Source organism: Drosophila elegans, unplaced genomic scaffold, assembly GCF_018152505.1.
Source record: "Drosophila elegans isolate 14027-0461.03 unplaced genomic scaffold, ASM1815250v1 contig_119, whole genome shotgun sequence".
In the NCBI taxonomy this organism is placed as follows: domain Eukaryota; kingdom Metazoa; phylum Arthropoda; class Insecta; order Diptera; family Drosophilidae; genus Drosophila; species Drosophila elegans.
Window position 1 is genome coordinate 556,846 of NW_024545483.1, and position 23,400 is coordinate 580,245.

Genomic DNA, 23,400 nt, shown 5'->3' on the forward strand with positions numbered 1-23,400 from the left:
ACCCGATAGTAAAATACTAGACGGGATTGGGTAAAAAAAAAAAACATTCAGAAAACATACCGCCGGGGCCGATACAAAAATAAGCAAAATTGTTTTTAAAAGGTAAAATGTTGCTCATTTATTGCAGTTGACTTCAAAACGGAATGAAAAAGTGACGCTTAAATAAATAATAATAATAAATATACAAAATATTTTTTACCATTTAAAGTTAAAATTGAAAACCTTTAAACGTTAAAATTAGCGGGATAAACAACAACATAATAAACAAAACAATTAAGTTTGAATTTAACGTTAAAAAGGCAGTGTTACCGTGAACTTATTACGAAAACAAGAAAGAAAGCAAACTTCGGCAAGCCGAAGTTCATATACGCTTGCAGCTATTTCAAGAATTAAATCATTTTGAAAACATTAAAATTATGATTTACTTGCGTATATATTTAAAAACATTGAAGATATGATGATATGCAGCTCAATTATTTGATAGTTATTTTATATATTTTTATTATTTCTATGGGAGCTATATGATATAGTCGTCCGATTTTAATAAAATTTAAACCATAATTCTGAAATAATTACCCAAGACTATATGTCGAAGAACTAAGAAAAAACTTAAAAAACAGCTAAGTTATTATTTTTTTCATTTTTTTCCGATTGTTCCTATGGGAGCTATATGATATAGTCGTCCGATTTTGATGAAATTTGAACCATTATTCTGAAATATTTAACCATTACTATATGTCAAAGAAATAAAAAAAAAAATTAAAAAACAGCAAAGTTATACTTTTTTTTATTTATTTTTTCGATTGTTCCTATGGGAGCTATATGCTATAGTCGTCCGATCCGGCTCGTTCCGACTTATATACTACCTGCAATAGAAATACAACTTTTGGTAAAGTTTCATGCAGATAGCTTTAAAACTGAGAGACTAGTTTGCATATAAACGGACGGACAGACGGACAGACGGACGGACAGACGGATATGGCTAGACGACCCGCTGATCAAGAATAAATATACTTTATAGGGTTGGAGATGTCTCCTTCACTGCGTTGCAAACTTCTGACTGAAATTATAATACCCTCTGCAAGGGTATAAAAATCACAAGAAGTAACCATATAGTTGTCTCTGTCTCTGAGCTTCAATGAATCCATACAATTAATGAGGCAAACAATGTAGTGTCATACCCGTATGAGGATATTTAATTTCATGCTAAGCACATTTACGATCCAATAAAGTATATTTTCTTGATCAGCAGTACAAGACCAGTTTTTATAGGCATGGACGTCTGTCCTTCTGTCAACCCGTTTCCACGCAAGCTAGTCAGTTTTAAAGCTATCTGGATCGGATGTCTATATCATATAGCGGATATAGGTACAATAAGAAAAAATAATTAAAAACAAGAAAGGAAGCAAACTTCGGAAAATCGAAGCTTGCAACTATTGCAAAAATTAAATATTCTTGAAAATATTAAAATTATGATTTACTTGCGTTTATGTTTAACAAGAAAGAAAGCAAACTTCGGCAAGCCGAAGTTCATATACCCTTGCAGCTATCGCAAGAATTAAATATTTTTGAAAACATTAAAATTATGATTTACTTGCGTATATGTTTAAAAACATTGAAGCTATGACGATTTGCAGCTTAATTATTTGATTGTTCTTTTATATATTTTTATTATTTGTATGGGAGCTATATGATATAGTCGTCCGATTTTGATGAAATTTAAACCATAATTCTGAAATATTTAACCATTGCTATATGTCGAAGAACAAAACAAAAAATTAAAAAACAGCAAAGTTATAATTTTTTTCAATTATTTTTCCGATTGTTCCTATGGGAGCTATATGCTATAGTCGTCCGATTTTGATGAAATTTAAACCATAATTCTGAATTATTTAACCATTGCTATATGTTGAAGAACTAAACAAAAAATTAAAAAACAACAAAGTTATAATTTTTTTTCAATTATTTTTCCGATTGTTCCTATGGGAGCTATATGCTATAGTCGTCCGATCCGGCTCATTACGACTTATATACTACCTGCAATAGAAAGACAACTTTTGGGAAAGTTTCATGCAGATAGCTTTAAAACTGAGAGACTAGTTTGCATATAAACGGACGGACAGACGGACGGACAGACGGACATGGCTAGATCGACTCTACTAGTGATGCTGATCAAGAATATACATACTTTATAGGGTCGGAAACGTTTCCTTCACTGCGTTGCAAACTTCTGACTGAAATTATAATACCCTCTGCAAGGGTATAAAAACATGGAAGCTATGATGATTTGCAGCTCAATTATTCGATAGTTTGCAGCTATATGATATCGTTTTCGATTTTAATTCTGAACTGTCAAATTATTAATAAGTCAAAAGAATTAAAAAAAAAAATTACAAAATAAAATAGTTAAATTTTTTCTTTTTTAATATTTTTATTGTTCCCATGGAGCTTAATGTTATAGTCGTCCGATTTTGTGAAAATGTAAGCCACATGTAAGCCAATGTAATCATTACTAAATGTCGAAGAACTAAAATAAAATTAAAAAATAGCAAAGTTATATTTTTTTTTCATTTTTTTTTCCGATTGTTCCTATGGGAGCTATATGCTATAGTCGCCCGATCCGGCTCATTACGACTAATGTACTACAGGCAAAAGGAAGACAACTTTTGGGAAACTTTCATGCAGATAGCTTTAAAACTGAGAGTCTAGATTGCGTAGAAACTGACGGACAAACGGACAGACGGACGGACAGACCGACGGACAGACGAACAGACGGACATGGCTAGATTGACTCTCCTAGTGATGCTGATCAAGAATATTTATACTTTATAGATCGGGAATGTCTTTTTCACTGCGTTGCAAACTTCTGACTGAAATTGTAATACCCTCTGCAAGGATATAATTAAAACCGTAACCTTGAAATAATATATTTAAGTATGTTTAAATAAATTGAAATACAAAGTTATTATTTTGCTTCATTTATTTTTCCGGGTTTTCCAATGGGAGCTATATCGTATAACCGACCGATCCAACCCATTCCGACTTATATACTACCTGGAATATGTAGAGGGGTGGGAAAGTTTCATCCATATAGCTTTAAAGATGAGCGACGAGTTTGCGTAGAAACGGACGGACAGACGGACATGACTAGATCGACACACCTAGTGAGGCTGATCAATAATATATATACTAATTGGGGTCGGAAATGTCTCCCTTAGGAATACATTCTGCATTTGTGTAAAATGTATAACAAAGTGGTATTATTTTAAACAAACACAGTCATTTTTTTAATTTTCAGAAATTCGTTATTCATTTTACAAAAATCATATAGATGTTTGAGGAAACATCCGGAAATTAATAAGAAAACAATAATGAACGCTACAGTCGTGATCCCCGATAATTAGACGCCCGTTACTCGGATAACAAATTTTAAACTAAATATTCCCTAACAAAATCGGAGTTTAGTTGGCGCCATATGTCGAACTGCATAGCCAACACTAGAAGCTAAAAGCGTACAGCACCCCCAACACGTCTGTCAGGGTTTAGTGTATCGCGATTTGTGTGCGTGGCTCCGTTTTGAAATAAACTTGCGCTGAGTAAGAAATACTATTATCTGGATTTCAAATCACAAATCTCTAGCTTTTATAGTTTCCAAAATCTCGCACAGACGGACAGACAGACAGATGGACAGACATACGAACATGGCTAGGTCGAGTCGGCTATTGATCCTGATCAAGAACATATATACCTTATAGGGTTGGAAACGTTTCCTTCTTCCTGTTGCTTATTTTTCACCGATTAAAATATACCCTTTTACTCTACGAATAACGGGTATTATAACATATGCAAGTGACTAACATAATAATTGGCAAAGTTGACATGTCTGACTTTAACATAGCTTTTCTCCACTAAAAAATAAGACATTTAAATAAAACAAATTTTATTCATATATATCGACAAATTTACAACAACATTAACTTTACTTCATTCTGATATGACTTTTCTAGTAATTATAAAAATTAACCAAAAATGATAAAAATAATCATAAAGAATTGGTTCATTTAATGGAGTTCCGTATTAGGCCATCAGATTGAAAAATGGTAAGTTTACTTTTATCGGGGAAGATGACATTGTTTTAAAAGTCTGTTGGCTTAGTCAAATGTTCTTTTACATAGGCTAAACGCTTCTGCTGCTTGACTTTGGAAATAAGTGGTTTTCTTCTAGCCACGCGGCTTTTGTAGTTAGCTTCGTGCCGAATAAGGTGAATATCTTTTCCAAATTCATTTTTAACTTCAGCTGCAATCTGTGTTGAGGAGATTTCCACCTTCACTTTCCTGGGTTGACCAATGTGCATAGCACTCTACAACGATGGGACTCCTTTAAATTGCTGGACAATGCTTCGAATGGTAAAACGGCTTCTATCCATCATTTGATTATGCACTGCGTGGTCTTTAGCTTGAAAATGTATAGCCACGCGATTCCGAAAATTAAGAAAACGGAGCTTTTTTAGAAAAATGTAGCCATATCGATGAATTGTCGAAAAAATAGTTCACTATTACCTAGTGTGGCAATAATTTTGTTCAAAGAAAATCAGGTGTTTTTTTATAATTCTTATTTTCCTAATTACTAGAAAAGTAATACAAAAATGAAGTAAATTTAGTTTTTTATCGATATATATGAATAAAATTTGTTTTAATTATATACCGTAGTTTTTAGTGAAGAAAAGCTATGTTAAAGTCAGACTTGCCAACTGTGTCGATAGTTAAGTTCGTCGTTGTAGCTCGAGATATAGATGTTTTTCAAAAATACATTTTAAATTATATTAAAAGAATAAAGGAAGTTCAACTTACTCTGTTTACTCATAAAATAAAAGTCTCAAGCTTTTAAGCTGAATTTAAACTCTATTTCGACTGGCTTGAACACATTGCACTGAAACTTCATATTAAATGTTCGTAAATTTGTATTGCCTATTATTTTCATATTTATATACTTTTTATATTCTTTTTTATACTTTTTAGTTTCGGAAATTATTTTTAGGGCGTTTCAAACATCAGACCAAAATATAATTCCTTCTGCGTCTAAGGATCTGGTGAAATAGTTGTATTGAGTTAAATGTGTTGATTATGGTTTCACGGGTATGGAAACATATGAAGGTAGTACAAAAAAAATCACGATAACAAGCTGGATTTTAGACAAAATGGTATTAGAAGTGGGTCAAGATTGATTTGACGTAAAAAAAAATGGTCTTGAAAATTAATTTTTTTGTTGAATTAAGAACTTTTCAAATGGATTTTATGTTAAAACAAGAAGGGAAGCAATTTTCGGCAAGCCGAAGTTTATATACCCTTGCAGCTATGGCAAAAATTAAATATTCTTGAAAACATTAAAATTATCAATTACTTGCGTATATGTTTAAAAACATTGAAGATATGATGATTTTCAGCTTAATTATTCGGTAGTTTCTATGGCAATTATATGATATTGTTCTCCGATTTTAATATAATTAAAAGCGTAATTCTGAACTGTCAAATTATTAATAAGTCAAAAAGAATTTTTAATAAATATTAGGAAATAGTAAAGTTACATGAAAAAAAATTGTATTTTATTTTTTATTGTTTCCATGGGAGCTATATGATACAGTCGTCTGATTTTGATGATATTTAACCCGTTGTTCTGAAATATTTAACCATTACTATATGTCGAAGCACTAAAAAATTAAAAAACAGCAAAGGTATAATTTTTTTGTTTATTTATCTGATTGTTCCTATGGGAGCTATATGCTATATTTGTCCGATCCGGCTTATGTACTACCTACAATAGAAAGACAACTTTTCAGAAAGTTTCATGCAGATAGCTTTAAAACTGAGAAACTAGTTTGCGTAGAAACGGACGGACAGACGGACATGGCTAGATGTGATGCTAATCACGAATATACATTCTTTATAGGGACGGAGATGTCTCCTTCACTGCGTTGCAAACTTCTGACTGAAATTATAATACCCTCTGCAAGGGTATAAAAATGCTTGTTTACCAACATAATCCTAAGATGCAATAGTACATTTTTTACACAACGGATAACTATAAAAATGCCAAAACACTTTGTTGTTCAGAACTGGGGATGTGGAAAATATATCAAAAGTTAATATTATTGCCGCGATATTTTTAGACAGAAATATACTATTGGGTATAAATAAGATCGTGCTGTTTTTTTTTACGAAAGTTAAAGCTTTATTTTGAAAATTGGGGTCATATTTACGTTTTAAAATATTGTCCATAGCTAGACACTACTTGTTGCCATCTTTTTGGCTGATTCTGCGCCGAAAGAAGTCTGGGATTTTATCTAATATCCATGAGTCCATCCATTCTTTGACTTCATCATAGTTGGAGATGTGCTGGTTTGGCAGGCCATAAGCCATCTATCGGACATATGGTAATCGGAAGGAACAATGTCTGGACTATACAGCGGGTGGGGTAGGACTTTCTATCGAAGTGTTTCCAAGTACCTCCGTTTTAACTTCATGTGATCGAAATTACGGAGTTCGGCGGCTCTTGGCTTCAGATAATATGGCACCAAATTTCCTGCATTTCGGACCATTCCCATCGCTTCTAAACGACAGGAAATGCCTGGTTGGGTGACTCCCAGCGGTTCCGCAAGTATTGCTGGCGTTTATGATGAATCTTGATTATGCAATGTCTCCGATTCCATGTCCTCAAATTTTGGTGGAGCTCCGGGTCCACAAGCTTCACTTCTGACACGTTCGTTTAGCTCACCATAAACTTCAGCTTAAATACGGCGGCTTTCAGAAGCCTTTTTATTCATATTGTAGTAATAACGTAAAACTCCCCGAAAAAACACTCCAAAATGCGAGTATTGCCAGACCAAGTACCGGCCTTCTAAACAAGCAGGGACGTTGAAATGGAAACGGCACGAACTTATTTATACACCTAATGATTTGGAATGATTTTTCTAATATTCTCTATTGAGCTACTCTTAAATAAATGTGTAAATGTGTTTAGAAAAAAAAGTAACTCTTGGATTTTTTGGCTTCCCGAGAATTACAAAACAGACAATTTAAACGTTTTTGAAAAATTTAAGATAAAACGAGAGATGAACTTTTGAATGCTAACTATATTTTCATTAAATTTCAAAATTTTGTTTATATTTAAAATATGAACAATTTAAAAAAAAAATATTTCCCCAGCTGGCGCTTTTTGCCGAAATGCATTAATACACACAAACAAAGAGCGAACAGCACCCAACCCCCCGCTACAGCGACCCTTTGTTATGCAGAGCTGCGATAGAGCACAGACGACCCAGCAAGCAAAGTTAGGAGCACTCTTAATTGTGTGTCTGAAAAGAGCCTCGTTTCAGACTGTTTTCTGAGTCGGCACATAAATAAGAGCGTTTTCGGAGCACATTTGGTGCTCTCTAAGCTTAGGCTCATAAAACGCTCTTATGTCCGAGTATATTCTGAACGATGGTAAGTAAAATCACAGTAAAAATCGCGATTAAAATAACGGAATGCAGATTCTTGTGATAAGAAAGATGATTTAAAGTGCACAAAATGACTCAGTTAGTGCAATACGCAAGTGAAAGTCTGACGTGTTCAGTGAGTACAAAAAAAATGTGTGCAAACTTCATTTTAAATTTGATAAATTATAAATTATGAGTGTGCAAAGATCAAGTCGTAATGAATGTAAGAAAATATTAAGTGCCCTGAAGACCAGTAATCTACGTTGCTGTGAGTCTCTGCCACCGGAGCACGGCGAAGTGAATGAACCAACATTGGATTCAGGGCCTTATTTGGAGCAAAACCATATTAAAACGATGGATATTTAAGTGATGAAAGTAACCTTTCTGAAGACTCCGAAGAGCATGAGATCAAATCCCTGCGCGAGGAATTGTCAAACTGGGCAGTTGCATTCAATATATCGTGCTCTGCTTTAAATGAGCTTCTGCACATCCTGCGCCGTGTTCCACCTGATTTGCCATGCGATTCCAGAACTTTAAAGAGAACACCTAAAGATGGTTACTGTGTCTCAATGGATGGCGGCATTATAGTTATATACATTATGGAATCGCTAATTGCCTGACAGATTTTTTTGAAAAATATACTTTTAAAGAAAAGACAATATTTATCAATATAAATATTGATGGCCTGCCACTATTTAAAATATATTAATAAATATTTATAAAACTTCCCCTGTATTGTTAGCTGCCGTTTTTTATGGAGACAGCAAACCGAAAGATGTTAACGAATATCTTAATTTTTTTATTTCTGAGCTTCGTTCTCTTATTTCCACTGGTTATTTGTATAAATCGAATCATTTTGATATAAAAGTTAGAGCCTTTATTTGCGACTCGTCTGCAAGAGCTTTTGTTCTTGGAATTAAAATTCACAGCGCCTATTTTGGTTGCATAAAGTGCCATCACGCGGTGAGAACTTGGAAAGAAGAATAATATACAAACTTCAAGACAGTTTACCAAGAACAGATCAATTTAGAAATAGAGCACAGGTCGAGCATCACAATATTCTTTCTCCAATAAAAATTGAAGAGCTTCCATTAGATATAGTGCTTCAATTCCCATTTGATTATATGCATAAGAGTTATGAAAAGTTTGCTGAAAGGATGGATTAAAATAAGAGGAAAGGATTACTCCCTATCAAGAGAAAAAATTGATTATTTAAACAACAAGTTTATGTCCTTAAAGGCAGATATTTTTAAGGAGTTTGCCAGAAAACCGAGGAGTATTTTTGATACTGTATACAGGACCAGTAGTTTTGAGAGGAGTTTTAACAGAAAGCAGATATGAACACTTTATTCAACTTAGCGTTGCAATTAGAATTCTCCTAAGTAACAAATATTGCTTGACTAAAAATGTATGTGCTAAAGAAATAATTTGTAGTTTTATAAGTCAATTACCAGAGCTTTGTGACGAAACATTTCTGAAATATAGTTTTCATTGCCTGTCGCATTATGGAGAAGAATGTATACTTTACCAAGATAATCTACATTCCATTAGTGATTTTAAATATGAAAGTTATTTATACAAAGTAAAGCAAATGGTAAAAAAAGGATCTCAAGTTGCTACGCAAGTATATAATCGCCTTGTTGAGCAAACCATAATACAATATCAATTGGAGAGAGCGCTACAAAAATTGTAAAAAGATGTCAAAAAGGAAACATTCTGTCAATAAGAAATAAATACATATGTATGTCCATAAATGCTCCTGACCATATTTACATTGTGGATTACAGAGTTTATAAAATTGATCGATTTTCTGAAGAAAATAATGAAGTGATTGGAAATCAAATGAAATTTTATTCAACGAAAATCTGTTCACTTTGCCTTTTAGGCATAAAATATTCTTCTTCTTAACGACATACCGACAGTTCATAAAGTAACAGACGTTACCCAAAAGTCCATTATTTTTAATATTTCGTCTACAGCTTGTATAGTTGTCATTCCCATCATACACAATGAATAACTTTACCGAGCAATTTTGAAACGGAAACGAAACGGAATCGACAACTTCGACAAATACAGTCGATATGTCCAACGTTTCCTACGCCAACGTTTCCTTAACTTCTAACTTTGAATATCCTTCTACCTCATATAAGTATAATTATAAAAAGTTATTTTCAAAGACTATAAAGTAAATTTGTATTTTTTCAGCTATGTTGCAATTAATTTTCAACCAGATGCAAATATTGAATAAAAATGTAGAAGGTAGATAATAATTACTTTGCAATTTACGAGCAACACCAATTTATATTTTTATAGATCTTAAGGAAAGCTTAGTTAAATTGGAAGCTAAAACACAAAGATTCAAACTCGCCTACAAACGGAAGTGATAGCACAACGAAAGCTTGTACAAGGAAATAAGACTCGAATGCTGCTACTACCTAAGTCCTTTGATAAATTAGAAGACCTTAAACAATTTAAAGAGGACCTAAACAATTCAGCTGAATTGTGTGAACAACTGGTAAGACTAATTAAAATTGTGGTTAAATTTTCAATAAAATAATACAATCTATTTTTATTTTGTAGGAGACAAAAATGATAAACTATAACATTTCCGATCCTGCTAAATTTCTGCGCACTATTTGGAAAAAAATGTTTACGGATGATGATGTTACCAAGTATTCGTGGGACCAACACCAAAATCTGTGTCCTAAGCTTGGCAATTACACCAGCAGTTAGAAGTAAATATTACATTTTAGAATTTTGACTTTAATCGATTTTAATATTTTTTATTGAATTCTTTATTTTATTACTCCTTTTTAGATGCTTTCAATAAAAAATTTTCTGTCGACGAGAAGCAATTCTCATTAATATGCAGCAAATGGTTCCAAACTGCCAATGACAGAAATTAATATTATAACAAAACAGACAAAAAAGTAAAACAAAATATATGCAAATTTAAGAATTAATGTTTAAGTTTCTACTATTTCATAATTTATATTTAAAAATCAATGTTTAAGTTTCCTATATTTCATAATTCAAATTCATAATTATAAAAAATGTAAAAATGTATATATTTCAATTTTTGTTCAAACGAAAAAGAGTCTGAAAAGAGTCTTTTTCGTAGAAATTTAAGTGCCTAAAAATGGTACTTTTTTGTGCCTTTTCTGAGGGTTTTCTATGCTTCCATCGGAGAGTGAAAGCACTTATTTCTGTGTCAGAAAAGAGTCAGATCGGACTCAGAAATCTGCCTCTTAAAGTGCGACCGTTTCAAAGAGAGATTGTGCGATTTGTGGGTATTACAGTAGAAGTGGCCACTTTTTGAAATTAACTTGAGCTGCGTTAGAATTACTAGGATCTTTTATAGTATCCGAGATCCCGACGTTCATACGGACTGGCAGACGGACAGAAAGACAGGCACACAGACAAACAGGCAGACAACAAACAAACGGACAGATACGGACCTGGCTAGATCGACTCTCCTAATGATGTTAATCAAGAATATATATACTTAATACACAGTGTAATAGCTTCTGCAAATAAAGGTTGATTATTATAAGCATCATACTCAAAAAAAAGGGGGGACTAGTCCAAAGTCACCTGCTGTGATTTGTCTTACTCAGGTTGCCGAATTTAACGCATTCAAAGACAATCCTGCCTTCGAAGGCCAGGAGTCACACCAAGATTTATTATTCAAGATTTTTCTTGAAAAAATTTATTAATATCAAAATGTATCGGTTCATCGATATTTTAAAACGATATTTCCAAATACATATAAACGTAATATCATCGATACGATATTTTAAAAATGCCAAAAATATTTATAAAACAAAGTTAAGCCACCCTGTAGTCAGGTATTAACATTTTTTAAAACTTTCAAACAACTTATTGCTGCACTTACATAGAACATGAGCTTGCGTTCCAATAAACAAGACAATCGCGAGCAGCCGAAGGAGGCTCAGACTAGTTTCTGAGTTGTAGGAGAGTGTCGGCGTCTGGGCAGCGTTCGATGCTGGTGATAATGTCCTATATCCTTTTGAAAGCCTCATCCTTTGCACGGGGTGACGTGACTTGCGGAATGTGCTCGAGAGAAATCAGTAACCTTCATCATAGTTTCGAAAAACTCCGCTGCTTTCTGGCACTGAATCTTGTTGATAGTTGTGCAAATCTTTGCCTTTTTTATCATTTGAAATACTGAAATATGAGACAATAAAGAATTTAAGATAGAATTATAGAATGGTTTGCCTGACGCATTGAAACGATGATATAGAAAATTTGAACTCATTTAAAAACTCTATTACCCTAGTATATTCGCGAGGCAATTCTGGAACCTACAGATTGAACTTATAAACTATACAGCGTGTTCTGGCTTTCACTTTTCGAAAAGGAACAAAAAATGAGCCGGTTTACGCAAAACGCCAATTATGTAAACGGTCAGAGTTGTCTCCTGGTTTTGAAAATAAGGGTCTTCTTTAACATTACATTTGATTTTATCATCAGGGTAAAAAAAAATTATGTCTCCTTAAGTTATAAGCTTTTGCTTGTATTGTATTGTTTGAGACCTGTTTTTTGGTGGTGGATCTGGAATTTTAGCAACTTTTTCAGGATAAACAGGTTAAACGTAAAATAAAAAAAAAATGGTACCATCAAAAAATATAAATTTTCTTAACCATGTTAGGATTTGGTCGATTTAAATTTGTTAACCCGTTTTATTAACAGTTTTAATTTTTTTTAAAAAAATTAAAATAAAATAGAAGGTTTTAAGATCTCACATGTTTAGTGGCAATTAAGCATGCTGACCATATATGTTGACCCATTTTTACAATTTAAAAAGTATATTACAAATTCGGTCAGAGGATTGTAACGAATTGATTTCTGTATGGGCCTCGGAAACGCTTAAATCAAATAAATATATAAAACTACAACATCTTGAGTAAGATAATACCATAAGTAATAATTAAATAATTGGCCAGTGCGATATGACCCGTCTAGGGTATATAATATTAATATTTTTCGAGATACATCAACTATATAAAGTCCGATATTTAGCCTAGCTCCTTCCGTTCAAAAGATATTTTAATTTAATTTTAATTTTCAATTTTTATCAAATAAATTTTAAAGTAATTTTTTTAGTTTTATAATGAAAATTGAAAATAAAAAAAAATTTTATATGAAAATTTAAATTTTATAATTATACTTGATTTTTATTATTTAAATGAATTTTAACAACTAAAAATGATTTTAAAAAAATTTAAATAATAATTTTTTAAAATTTTATCTTTAACTTTTTAAATAAATTAAAATGGTTACGGTTCCTGGTTGAAATTTAAAAATGATATATTTATGGTAAACAAGTATAGCTAAGGAGCTAGGAGCCCAGAATGAACGCTATTGTCGAATTTCCAACGTTGGGTTCTTCTTTATTAATTATTTTTGCTAGCTTCCATAGTGCAAACTTGGATAAAGGTAAAGCATATTTCGCAAAATGGATTTATTAGAAATGTTAAGTACCATTAAGCTAAAACTATTAATTTAATTTAAAAACGTATTTTTATGACTCAATATTTCAACTTACCATGCTGAGCTTTGTGTTGTGCCTACGGTTCAGGATACCAGGAACTGTCGCAAATATATAATCACTTCCTTTGTTAACACACGACACATTAAAATCAAGACACTTACACTTTTGTATTAAGTTTGGAAAAAAAATATAATTTTATTAATTAGTTTTTATTTTGCGACCCTTGTCGACTCAAAACCAACACAATTTTACACAAAAAAAAATAACTTGCTGGGACTGTTCCAGAAAAGACAGAAAGAAATACGAAGTCTGGTGCGTTTTATTCATGCGCTCTATCCGGCGAGCACGTAGGTATCGCTTATCCTTGCAAACCGAAATGAACTGTCGTTCGCAAAAACTCTTGTCTCTGTTCTAAGCATCCAAATAAAAAGCTCAGGAGGTTTGAGTGAAAGCTTGGCTGCACACTCAACACCTGGTTGATTTACAAGCAGCTTTTGCAGAAACTTACCACAGCTTATCCCATTTCTCCTTTTGTCCCAAAGCTTTCCCCAGTATAATGCTAAAACTGGGAATTTTTTTGTCTGGGCGGGGTGGGTTGGAGTAATTGTAAGCCTAGTTAGTTAAAAACATTCATACATCATTCAATTTGTGTCCCTATTTAGCGGATAATGAATTTCTTTGTGGTTTGTTAAATTGATAATCATAAGAAACCCCGTATTTTTCATGTTAATGTTAATTTTTGTTAATACGATTTCTTGTTAAAATTAATAAAATGTTTGTAGCCGTTACAGTTTTAAGTTGTAGTGATTATTTTTTATTAAAAGAATTTGTTCTCAGGCTAAAACAACTGACTCTTATAGCATTTATAGCGATAAAAATTGTTTTTATTAAACTAACACTTAGCGTTAGCACTTCACAACGAGCAGTTACGATAAAAGATGTTTTTAGTCTACTTACAGAAAAAAAAAGCTAAGCCAAATATTGACAGAGCTTTCAAATAGGGCTGGAACCCGACTTTTTGTTATTTACCTAGTATTTTATCTACAATTTTAGATAACTTTTTATAAACAAGAAGAATAGGTTTTTGAGGTCATAAGTTTTATATAAAATAGGCTTAGGTACTTTACCTTTTATGGTCAAATGTTGGTTTATTATATTTGTGCTTGAACAGTGATCTAAATTTTTATTTAAAACCCTATGAGTATATTAAAAAGTGTGGGTGGAGTCTGCAGTCATGTGAAGAAAAGCGCTATATGAAGCTTTAGAACTCAAGCTAATAATATTGTGTTATATTTTTGATGCTTAACTCTGGTAAAACGGGAAGGAAAAAAAATCGATAAAATTCGAAAGCGATTAAATAGGAACTTTCATAGTTGGTTCTAAAAATGTTGGTATAAACGGTATAATTTTTGTCCAGAATTTTTATACCCTTGCAGAGGGTATTATAATTTCAGTCAGAAGTTTGCAACGCAGTCAAGGAGACATCTCCGACCCTATAAAGTATATATATTCTTGATCAGTATCACTAGGAAAAAAATGTTTAATTCTTGCAATAGCTGCAAGGGTATATGAACTTCGGCTTGCCGAAGTTTGCTTTCTTTCTTGTTTTTAATTAATTTTTCCGATTGTTCCTATGGTAGCTATATGCTATAAGCGTCCGATCTGGCTCGTTCCGACTTATTTACTACCTGCAATAGAAAGACAACTTTTGGGAAAGTTTCATGCAGATAGCTTTAAAACTGAGAGAATAGTTTGCGTAGGACGGACAGACGGACATGGCTAGATCGACTCGCCTAGTGATGCTGATCAAGAATATATATACTTTATAGCGTTGCAAACTTCTGACTGAAATTATAATACCCTCGGCAAGGGTATAAAAATTGTAACCTTGGTGTTTTTTTAATTTTGTTGTTAGTTCTTCGAGATATAGTAATGGTTAAATATTTCAGAATTACGTTTTAAATTTCACAAAAATCGGACGACTATAGCATATAGCTCCCATTAGAACAATCGGAAGAATAAAGGAAAAAAATTATAACTTATGTATTTTTTTAATTTTTTTGTTAGTTCTTCGAGATATAGTAATGATTAAATATTTCAGAATTACGTTTTAAATTTCATCAAAATCGGACGACTATAGCATATAGCTCCCATAGGAACAATCATAAAAAGAAATTTTTAATTTTTTAATTTTTTTGTTAGTTCTTCGAGATATAGTAATAGTTAAATATTTCAGAATTACGTTTTAAATTTCACAAAAATCGGACGACTATTGCATATAGCTCCCATAGGAACAATCGGATGAATAAAGGAAATAAATTATAACTTTGGTGTTTTTTAATTTTTTTGTTAGTTCTTCGAGATATAGTAATGGTTAAATATTTCAGAATTACGTTTTAAATTTCATCAAAATCGGACGACTATAGCATAAAGCTCCCATAGGAACAATCGTATAGCTGCCATAGGAACTATCGAATAATTAAGCTGCAAATCATTATAGCTTCAATGTATTTAAACATACACGCAAGTAAATCATAATTTTAACGTTTTCAAGAGTATTTAGTTATTGAAATAGCTGCAAGGGTATATGAACTTCGGCTTGCCGAAGTTTGCGTCCTTTCTTGTTATAAGTCATGATGACCAATTTGACACCACCTTTAATGAAATGTTAAATTAAAAAGGAACCTTTGATTTTGCATTTAAATAAGTAGAATATATTTGTGAAGCCTCCCTATACCCAACTCCAGACACGTCGGATATCTCAATGTGTGTTTAAAACACAGAAGTAAACCCAAAAATAATTAAAATATTGTATTTGTCTTTCAAGATATCCTATTTCCGAAGGATGCATACCGTGAGTGGCAAGAACCTAAGCATCGAAGAGGTAGAGGATGTGCAAAAATGGCTGCGTCAGAATAGTATCAGTACACACAGGTTGCGTCGCGAGTTTTCCGATGTTTTGCCACTCGCCGAGGTACTAAAACGCGACTATCCACGTCTGATCGACCTGCATAACTACCCGAAAAAGAGTAGCGTGCAGCTTAAATTGGCCAATTGGGAGACGTTTAACTTCAAGGTGTTATCAAAGTTTAACATGACGCTGAGCAGGGATTTCATGGACCAACTGGCCAACGGCGTTAACGGTGCCGCTGAGGTATTGTTGCACGAAGTGATTCGATTGGAGAAGCGACAGCGCGTGGCAGAGGAACGCAATGCGTCTCTGCGGCAGGAACAAGCTTGGGAGGAAAACGACGAGGTGAAGACTGTTGTGGTTAACAAGCAGGTGGGAGATGGCATCGTTCAAGTTCCACAAAAAATGATTCTTTACTCACTTTACGAAAAAATGGCACGTGACAGCCAGGCCAAGGAAATTATTATTGAAGCATACCAACAGAGACTGGCTCACATGGAGAATATAATAAAAATAAAAACAGAGCGAATCGACGAGCTTCTGATGCAGATGGGGAAAATACAACAAAAGGGAGCTGCTGGCGAGGCATCCAGTTGCTTTCTCGCATTTGAGGCAAAGGACAATGCACGCAAGCGTCCAAGTCTTGCTCCAATTTCATCGGCCGACCCGGACAGTACCAACTAAATACGCATGTATTTATTTTAAAAATGTTGCGGTTTTATCACTATGTAGTTAAAAATATTTTTAGATAAAGGAACTAAATTATCGATAACTTATATAATGATTTACAAAACAGATTCAGTTTGTGTAATCAGGGGCAATATATTTAGTAATTGGCAATCGATAAACGCTGTTGATATTTAAATGTATGGTTATTTTAATAAAAACTTGTGCCTAATAAAATAATTTTCCTGCTAAGGTAGCGATGAACTAGCCATCACAGTCTATACATATAAAAGTATTGCTAATTTTATGTTTTTTTTTAAATATACCGATCGATCGGAATAATATATTTCGGAAAATACATAGTTATTAAACACAAACAATTTTAGGGTAAACTTTTTCCACGCTACTCAAAAATTGTTTTATTAATGGAGTTACAGCCCTAAAATATCGAATTTTCAATGTTTGTTTCTTTAACGTTGGTAAAAAAATCATAAAGAAAGAAAACTTATGCAGGCTGGAATTTTTAGACCTTTACAGCTATTCCTAATATTTAATATCCTTTAAAATGACTACTTTCAATGTTTGTCCATATTTGTAAAGCTTTGTGATATCGTTATCTGATATTAATACAATTAAAACCGTAATTCTGAAATTAACCTTACTATATCTCGAAAAATAAATTTAAATAAATTGAAAAACGCCACATTTTTATAAATTTTATTTTTTCGTTTGTCTTCTTACTGCATTGCAATTTTTTGGCTGATATAATAATACCCTCTGCAAGGGTATAAAAAGAGATTGCTAAGTCATGTTAATGTGTTGTACTGTGCAATAAAATATTTATGTATATTAAACCATTTTTTCGCAAATATTGAAATACACATACGAACAAATTTAATACCTGATATGTCTGAAACTCGTGCAATAGATATTTGAATTGTGTTGTGTTGGTCTCTTGATCGTAGTATGGGCGTCAAGGTTCGAAGGTAAAAGAAGTTACATTTTCATTTACAGTTTTTTTTTCAGGTTTTAAGCAAATTTATTTGTTTTACGTTTATAAATTATATGTTCAAACACCGGTCTCACTGCACACCATAGATATGTTTCCTATTAAATACTGTTTTTTAACATTTGATTCTTGCATTGCTTTATTAAACATTACTTTAAGTTTTGTGTAGTAGTGCCAACACTTTCTACTTTTAACTATTGCGAGTCGCATATCGCATTCGTCAATCTTACCCAACAAAATATGATCCAGATATCTACGTAATTTTTCGTAATCCAAAAACTCCTGTATTAACAGCGATTTCTTTTCGTTACTCCAATTATCTTTGATTGCCACTCTTATCTTACGAATGAGGTGCTCAAACTCAATACTATGATTGTTGTTATTTTGATGATATGCTTCTAAGATGCTCATAAGTTTAATGGTACACAGATCATTGGTTGAATTGTTAATCTAAAGAAAGGATAAACATAAGAGGAAAACATTAGAGCATAAACAATGGTATTTACTCCGACTGTGACATTTAATACTTTTTAAACCCGATATTCGAAGAGTAAAAGGGGATATTGTCTTCGTTGAAAAGTATGTAAAATGTAGAAGGAAGCGTTTCCGATCCTATAAAGCAGGGGTGCTCACGCCAATGCACAATGAGCACAATTGTTTTTTTGGATGGCTGAGTCAAATGAAATTTGTTTTTATCTTTTCCTCGGCTCTACACTGACTTCCTTACTTGTATTTGTGATCTTTTTAAATGTGTTTTTAAATGTACTGTCATAAGGCAGTTTTGAGCTCCCCTGAATGGCAAAATAAAAACATATCAACCAAATAGATTTCTCAGTGCTGAATATCTCATACATTACGATCATAAATAAAATACAAATATTAAATATCTGGGCTTAAGCGCAGGGGAACCTTATTAATTATAAACTTATTTAAATAATTTTATTGGCAACGAAACTATCTCATAAAATTATTGGCATTTAATTCAGCCCTTTTGTGTCGTTGTATTTTTTGCTAATTCCTAAAATTCTTTGTATTAACTTCGCAACAATCTTTGGGTTTTTTTATTGCTTCCCCACTCCATGCCGGTACTCAAGCCCAACACCGCCACGTTTATATTCCAATTCTGCTTAGCTTCGCTTCTTTTTATACCGTAGCGGCAGCTCAGCCGCCACGATTCCTTGGCTATAGCAATTTTGTTTATATAAGGCTGCTTAGGCATGCAACTGTTTCTTGGTGGAATTTGGCATAGATATCCATGAGCTCCCCATTTCTGGTTTATAGGAACAATATACAAGATAGCGACTCAGAGGAGGACAGTGAGGGGCTTCATATTGCTTCCACACCAATACGAGCAGCCACTAGTGCCCATACACTCATAGAAAAAAATCCAGAATTTTGATGTCAAATCAAGAACGAACGATGTCAAAAGTAGGGTAAATTCGAATTTTTTTTGATTCAAGAACGAAAGGCTATATTCAAGTACGAATTATTCAATCCCGAAGTTCTACATTTGAGAATGAACGTCATCAGTCCAAGTACTCAAAAGTGCTTGAAGAAAGAGCGAAAGATATTAATTTGAGTACGAAAAATTCTTAATGCAAGTATGAAAGTTTCTTATCTTAAGTTTTTTTTAAAAAAAATGTTTCTCTTTCTCTTTTTTTTCTTTTCTCTTTGACTCCATATGAACCGAGGCCTTTGGATTCGTAGACGCATTAGCCGGTTGCGCCACACTGGCATCACAATTTACTGTGTACTATGTCCGTAAATGAATTCGAAGTAATTTGTTTGCAATCAAATAGTTTTTATTTGCTGTACTTTTGAGGTCAACTATATAAAAAGTTAAATCAAAGCAGAACGTTTGAAAAAAAAAAACATAAAAACCAAAAAAAAAAAATTGATAACTTTGTCTGGGATTTGGGTTCGGGTTCTTAATACCCCCAGGCCAATCATTTTAAAAACGAAATGTTCCTGTTTTAAATTAATAGTTCTTGTTTTTTTTTGTTAAATTAATAGTTTTTAATAGAGTTTACTGTTTTTAATAATTCTGATATTATTTACAAACACTATAAGTAGGGATAAAGCGAAAAATATCGTTTTCTCTACGTATTAAGAAAAACCTTTTCAAATATTATTATCAAGTATGACCCGTACTTATTCTGTACACGTTCGTCCTAAATATTTTAAGAATTATTCGGCCGATTTTCAAGAACGTTCGTGCTAAAATTATTCGTTCTACTTTTTTCTGGGTGTAAAAATACAAATATGGCCATAAGCGCAGAATAGCTCAATGCTGTCATTCAGGCTGCCATCCGAATTCGAAAATCAAACGGTGGAACGCCGCATCGACGAGTCCGGCGGTAAAATGTTTTATAGGCCCGGCAAAGAGAATCTCGTTGCGGATGCCCTCTCCAGACAGCAATTTAATGTTGTGGAGCAGGAGGAAGCTTATTCGTGTGAGGCCACTACACACAGCGAAGTGTCACTTACACACACCATTCCCAGCCACCAAATTCTGGCACTGCAAAAACCGTGTTACGAATATTTTCGTAGTCGCTGAGTCCTCACCACTGAGCATAATAGGGCTCACAGATCTGCACAGGAGAATGTCTAGCAGGTACTACTCGAATAAAATCGTACTAACTGTAAGACCTGCGCTAAAGCAAAATATGACAGGCATCCTAAAAAACACAAACTCGGCGAAACGCTATAGAAATGTTCTCCACAGATAGGAAATACTTCCTCACATGCATTGAAAAATTTTCAAAATGGTAATCACCAATTTCCTCTAGAATCATAGAGCATCGTAAACCGCCTCTGCTATAACTCCTGAACGTCTTCCCCAAAGCCAGGGTCATCTACTGCGACAATGAAACCCCATTGAAATCGCACACCATTTTGACCATGCTGGAAAATCACTTCGGAGTTAGCATTTCGAATGCACCGCCGCTCCACAGCGTCTCAAACGGACAAGTGGAGCGCTTCCACAGCACTCTGGTGGAGCTTGCCAAATGCCTTAAAATCGACAAAGGCATTAGCGACACTGTAGAGTTGATCTTACTGGCCACGGCTAAATACAAAAAGTCTATCCATTCGGTCATCGATAACGGGCCAGCCGACGTAGCAGTCACACAAATTAGTGACCCACAATGCGAAATACGGGATAGAATATGGCATGCCCAAAATAAGCTGATAATCAGGGAAAATGCCTCCCGACAAAACAATCAATGTCGGCGACAAAGTGCTAGTAAAATCCAACAGGAGACTAGGCAACAAGCTTTCACCGTTATGCGAGGAGAAAACTGTGGAAGTGGACATGGGGAGCACAGTCCTCATTAATGGGAGGGTGGTCCACCAGTACAACCTTAGGTAGGCGAAGCACAATCATGTTGCCGTTCGTCTGATAATTTTTCCCTAAAATTTCAATTTTTTTTTATTTCTACACTCATAGAAAAAAATTCCCAAAATTTAGAAATCTCGCCTTTAAATCGACTAGTCTGTGAATCAATGACAAAAATTTCTTGATTCAAGAAAAAATTTTAATTAAAAATGGAAAAAAAACTTTTTTAAAAATAGGAAAAAGACTTCATTTGGTTTTTTTTTCGGACGACAACAGCAACAAAAATTGTTTAGTTTTTAAAGGTGAATTTGCCTTTGAGTTGCATAGAACAATATCCCTCAAAAATAGAAAACCAACCTTTGACCTACAAAAGCAATTTGAAAGAAAAAGAACGGTAAAATACGAAGTCAACGATGTCAGTCGGATGACTTTGCCGAGAGCTCAAAGGGCGTTCGGCTCAGCAACGTCATTCATTAGGTTTTTAAAGGAGAAATCGCCTTTGAGAGCAAGAAAGAAGTATCCTTCAAATATAGAAAAGCAGCATTTAACTGAACCGATTAATGGCAGCCTAGCGGATAAGATGCCTGACCAGAAATCTGAGCAGTTAATCTGAGCAGCACGATTTCGAATCTCCCATCTAGAGATTCTTCTTTTTATACCCTTGCAGAGGGTATTATAATTTCAGTCAGAAGTTTGCAACGCAGTGAAAGAGACATCTCCGACCCTATAAAGTATATATATACTTGATCAGCATCACTAGTAGAGTCGATCTAGCCATGTCCGTCTGTCCGTCCGTCTGTCCGTCTGTCCGTCTGTCAGTCTGTCCGTCCGTTTATATGCAAACTAGTCTCTCAGTTTTAAAGCTATCTGCATGAAACTTTCCCAAAAGTTGTCTTTCTATTGCAGGTAGTATATAAGTCGGAACGAGCCGGATCGGACGACTAAAGTATATAGCTCCCATAGGAACAATCGGAAAAATAAATGAAAAAAAATTATAACTTTGCTGTTTTTTAATTTTTTGTTTAGTTCTTCGACACTTAGTAATGGTTAAATATTGCAGAATTACGGTTTAAATTTCATCAAAATCGGACGACAATATCATATAGCTCCCATAGGAACAATCGGAAAAATAAATGAAAAAAAATATAACTTTTCTGTTTTTTAATGTTCAGTTCTTCGAAATATAGCAATGGTTAAATTTTTCAGAATTATGGTTTAGATTTTATCAAAATCGGACGTCTATATCATATAGCTCCCATAGAAATAATAAAAATATATAAAATAACTATCAAATAATTGAGCTGCTAATCATCATAGCTTCAATGTTTTTAAACATATACGCAGTAAATCATAATTTTAATGTTTTCAAAAATGTTAAATTCTTGCAGTAGCTGCAAGGGTATATGAACTTCGGCTTGCCGAAGTTTGCTTTCTTTCTTGTTTTTTTTGTATTTGATAAAAAAGGAAAATCACTCACGTGTCCTAATGTGCTTAGCTAAGTTAATGCGGACAAAAAACTTAAGAAAATGATCTAAAATGATAACAACTTTTATTGCTAATACATAAAATTAAACAATTTCTGAATATATAGTATCAGATTCTAAACCAACTCTGATGATTGTGTGGATTTTTTTAACATGACTCGTCCAAGCTGACGAAACAGTCATTACTTTTGACGTTCATTCTTTGAGTGCGAACATAGCCTAGTGTTACATTGCCTAACTCCCGCGCGGAACGCCTGGGGTCGATTCTCTCCGGCGACCGAATAAAAATGTGAGTTTTTATACCCTTGCAGAGGGTATTATAATTTCAGTCAGAAGTTTGCAACGCAGTGAAGGAGACATCTCCGACCCTATAAAGTATATATATGTAATATACATATTCTTAATCAGCATCACTAGGCGAGTCGATCTAGCCATGTCCGTCTGTCCGTCCGTCTGTCCGTCCGTTTATATGCAAACTAGTCTCTCAGTTTTAAAGCTATCTGCATGAAACTTTCCCAAAAGTTGTCTTTCTATTGCAGATAGTATATAAGTCGGAACGAGCCGGATCGGACGACTATAGCATATAAGCTCCCATAGGAACAATCGGAAAAATAAATGAAAAAAAATTATAACTTTTCTGTTTTTTAATTTTCTTGTTTAGTTTTTCGACATATAGCAATGGTTAAATATTTCAGAATTATGGTTTAAATTTTATCAAAATCGGACGTCTATATCATATAGCTCCCATAGAAATAATAAAAATATATAAAGTAACTATCAAATAATTGAGCTGCTAATCATCATAGCTTCAATGTTTTTAAACATATACGCAGTAAATCATAATTTTAATGTTTTCAAAAATGTTTAATTCTTGCAATAGCTGCAAGGGTATATGAACTTCGGCTTGCCGAAGTTTGCTTTCTATCTTGTTTTCAATATTTTTGGTATTATTTGTGCATTACAATGTTCTAATGTGAATTTTAAAAATCATGTTTATCTTTATC

General features: G+C 33.4%; 2 protein-coding genes across 11 annotated transcripts in view; one reads left to right on the top strand and one right to left on the bottom strand.

Annotated features, from left to right (window-relative positions):
* LOC108134983 (zwei Ig domain protein zig-8) overlaps positions 1-13,356 on the bottom strand; it is a 75,763-nt gene extending 62,407 nt beyond the window's left edge. For 5 of the 6 annotated variants that reach the window (XM_041708071.1, XM_041708059.1, XM_041708079.1 and 2 more), the window contains exons 1-2: positions 13,044-13,356; positions 11,370-11,662 (exon numbers count right to left, since the gene is read on the bottom strand). In XM_041708071.1, the coding sequence (XP_041564005.1) occupies positions 11,370-11,517 (148 nt within the window). In that variant the 5' untranslated portion in view covers positions 11,518-11,662; positions 13,044-13,356. Of the gene's footprint in view, positions 1-11,369; positions 11,663-13,043 lie in introns of those variants that run through there. The other variant, XM_041708113.1, reaches the window with a different exon arrangement.
* LOC108134806 (sperm flagellar protein 1) lies at positions 88-16,783 on the top strand. 5 transcript variants are annotated; one of them, XM_041708206.1, is made up of 4 exons: positions 9,788-9,989; positions 10,055-10,209; positions 15,817-16,272; positions 16,347-16,434. In XM_041708206.1, exons 3-4 carry the CDS (start codon positions 15,835-15,837, stop codon positions 16,368-16,370), a joined length of 462 nt encoding a protein of 153 aa, XP_041564140.1. In that variant the 5' UTR covers positions 9,788-9,989; positions 10,055-10,209; positions 15,817-15,834; the 3' UTR covers positions 16,371-16,434. The 5 variants fall into 5 exon arrangements, with proteins under 5 accessions (XP_041564114.1, XP_041564140.1, XP_041564098.1 ...); XM_041708164.1 differs by having other exon boundaries at positions 15,817-16,783; XM_041708180.1 differs by lacking the exons at positions 9,788-9,989; positions 10,055-10,209 and adding an exon at positions 88-102 and having other exon boundaries at positions 15,817-16,783.
* Positions 16,784-23,400: the final 6,617 nt, after the last annotated feature.

Coding starts and splice junctions, on each gene's coding strand:
- LOC108134806 (XM_041708180.1), top strand. CDS start 15,835: ATGCATACCGTGAGTGGCAAGAACCTAAGCATCGAAGAGGTAGAGGAT.